At 37.5% G+C, this 3,326-nt stretch overlaps 1 protein-coding gene across 4 annotated transcripts in view; it reads right to left on the bottom strand.

Annotated features, from left to right (window-relative positions):
- Nucleotides 1-2,531, bottom strand: part of LOC107657529 (glutaminase kidney isoform, mitochondrial-like) — a 41,437-nt gene extending 38,906 nt beyond the window's left edge. For all 4 annotated transcript variants that reach the window (XM_016445663.1, XM_016445664.1, XM_016445665.1 and 1 more), the window contains exon 1: nucleotides 2,167-2,531. In XM_016445663.1, the coding sequence (XP_016301149.1) occupies nucleotides 2,167-2,453 (287 nt within the window). In that variant the 5' untranslated portion in view covers nucleotides 2,454-2,531. The remainder of the gene's footprint in view (nucleotides 1-2,166) is intronic.
- Nucleotides 2,532-3,326: the final 795 nt, after the last annotated feature.

Raw genomic sequence — 3,326 nt, 5'->3', positions numbered from 1 at the left:
AGTAAGCATGCTGTTTACACAAACTACATTATTAACATTATTATGATGTTCACTGATACTAGTACTAATTTATCGAAACAAAGAACACAATTACCGCATAGCAAAAATAGTGTACCATACAGCAAATAAATCAAATGAAAGTAACATCTGTAAAATAGTGAATGCACACTTACTCTAAGATTCTGAATGGAGTTGAAAACTGATCGAGCGTCCCCTTACTGTGAGAGATGCAGGTCAAGGCAAGAGTGGTGTATTCGGTCCTAAAATAATTAGTTCTGATGTCAACTTTTTACGCAAGTCACAACAGTTCGTGAAAAATCACAGCTACTTTATGCAGGCTGTGTGCATTTTACTGTGGACTGACTGTTTTGAAACTTATATGGTAGTTACATACCACCTAGACTAAAAAAGCCAGTAAATTTCAGTTTTGACAATATGGGACCTTTAATGTTTACTTTGTGGAAGTTGAAGATGGGAGTGGTGGCGGCTCTTATCAGCTGCTGGATTATGACACCATTCATACCGCAGCTGTGGAATGTTAATAATGCACTTCCGCAAGCAGTGAGCACATGGAGAGCTCATTAAAACTCTGCTACACTGTTTTCAGTGCAGCAGTTTTCTCCATATTTATAGATGTATATATGAAAAAACCCTCCCTGGCAGTACAATTGATTTTTTTACTCACACTCTTCTGTTTGCTCGCGGTTCACACAGTGCGTGTGACTCATCGCTCGTCTGTCCATATGGATTATTTATAAGATGACGCAGAAGCATCGTGCTGTCCCTGCAGAGAGACTTTAATCGAGAGCTTGATCATCCTCTCATGAATGCCGTTCTTTCTCACGATGGGCAACATGACCTCCGTTTTCCCCGACAAAATGTCACAACACTATTTATACACCCATACACTTATTTATCTAACACGCATACTTAGTCTACACTTGCACATAATATACCTGTACATACAAAACTGTCTATTGTAATATACCTGCACATACAATTATCAATTTATATATTGTTATTCCTTATTTACTTGTTCTATTTTTTATTTTTTTATTCTTTTATTATCTGTGTTTTTGTTCTGTTGCTGTCATTCTGCTGCACTGCGGAAGCTTCTGTCATGAAAACAAATTCCTCGTATGTGAAAACATACCTGGCAATAAAGCTCATTCTGATTCTGATTCTGATAGCATGAAATAAAACTTAATGAACTATTAATGAAACTGTCGTTCTGTCAACTGTCCCTTTAAATGCTCGAGTTTTTTTGAAGTCGGGTGGATTCTGGTTGCCTGTAAATATTTTTATCATTCCTTAGCTGAAAATTAACATTCTGAAAGTGATTCCAACTATGTTCCTCTGCTTCGGTATATTACAGCTGTGGTGTGGACTTCCCTGTTCTCAAATATTTAGAACTATTAACTCAACTTTATAGTTACATTTTTTTAGTGCGAACAGGCCTTAACCCATATAATGAACTCAGCACATTAGCTTTTTTGTTCAGATCTTCACTCATAACTTAGATAACTCATTACTTCAGATCACTTCCCGAATAGTTCAGTTCATTTACGAACTAAAAATTCTTTGTCCCAATTTATTTTTTTTCTTTGTCATTAGGTCGATTAGGATCAAAACTGAAGGGGGCGTATCTGTTCAGTAGTCTCAACCAATGAAATACTCCTTCACAGCCCACACCCGAATACTATGGGCTCGTGCTGTATAGTTTGTCTTTGATGACAGAACAGGAGTCACTCGCTTCAAAAAGAGGACACACTTCAGCGAAGGGAAAATATGACCCAGTGCATGGAAGTGAACGAGACCGATTCACTCACTTAAAAAGACTCTTTCAAAAAGACCACACTGTCATATATAGACGTTGAACTACTGTCCTTCAAAGTAATGGGGAGTGTCCATTTCCAGAAATAAACACTTTATACTTGACCTAAACATATCAAACTCATGTAATTTGATTCTAATATGAATTATAACGTACTACTACACATGCTCTCCACCCACTTGCTGTAAAAGTGTACACAGCGCCACGTTGTCAGCCATTCGGGGATATTTTGGCTCGTGTGCTGAACGCATGCTGTATAACAGTTACTTCTAATCAATAACACTGAATATCTCATGCGTCATGGCCAAATGACAAATAAATAATTTTCGTACTTATCTGCCGTCGCTTCCTGGACAGACTCATCTTTCTTCACTGGTTCTGCAGGGTCAATCGCTCCTTCGGTCTTTGTACATAAAAATCTTCTCCCAGCTAAAGGCTGAATGAAAGGTCTTCCATTACAGACAGTCTTTAATTTAGATATTCTGACAACCTGATAAGCAGCGCTGTAGAAGTACGCGTTTGGTAAAGTCTTCTTATGCCTTATAATGTCAGAAAACGAACGCTTTGGGCTGGTTTGAATCAACTCCTTCAGCACAACTGAAGCCCTAAACTGTAACATCGTCTAATGTCTTTATTTTTAATTATACTAGAAGACAACTTGTAGTTCTAGATGCTACGGCACAGTCAATTCCCACACTTTGCGCACCTACTGATAAGAGGAGCTTTTTAGCAGGGTTGCCAGGTTTTCACAACAAAACCCCGTTTCGGGGGATGGGAGGGGGTCCACCGGTACAAATCACGTTCCGGAGGGTAAAATATACGTTTTTTGGCGGTGTTCCTCTGGTAAATTCCGCGTTCCAGGGGCTAAATATCACGTTACTGGGGTCGCTTTAACCCGCGGCAACAGCGTTAAAGTAGCCAGATTCCGCGGGAAAACAGTGGACCTGGCAACACTGCTTTTAAGTGAAGAACACTCACGTACACGCCCACCGAACGAGCTATTGGACACGTCGCAAATATATGCGCATATTCTCTCACATTATTGGCTCAATAAAACATATTTCATTTTTGATTGCCATGCACCACATCCTGAAACGACTCGCTGTATGACCCGCAATCTATGTTTTTCTGACTTTATGATGTCTATTTCAGTATAAACAATTGTGTTAATGGCTGAATGCTTATTGTTGTTGTCCTGAAAGTAATTGTGCATTTAGCTTTTTTTTCCATTGACTAACACTGTATTATATTATTAACCAAAACTCTAGTGTTTATGTACAATTATAGTATTTATAGTACATTATTTATTCTGGATTACCTTTTCTTTTTATATTTTGCATATTTTATATTTTTATTGATATATATATTACACATTATATAGGCCTATTTTATGTATATATTTCATTTCATACCTCTATATTTATTTCAGTATATTTCAACTTTAGTTTTTCTCTAATTTACAAGTATTTAATATGAAAAGCTCATTGAGAGG

This window comes from Sinocyclocheilus anshuiensis, unplaced genomic scaffold (assembly GCF_001515605.1).
Source record: "Sinocyclocheilus anshuiensis isolate Anshui unplaced genomic scaffold, SAMN03320099.WGS_v1.1 scaffold179, whole genome shotgun sequence".
Taxonomy (NCBI): Eukaryota; Metazoa; Chordata; class Actinopteri; order Cypriniformes; family Cyprinidae; genus Sinocyclocheilus; species Sinocyclocheilus anshuiensis.
This window is presented reverse-complemented; position numbering and strand designations above follow the sequence as displayed.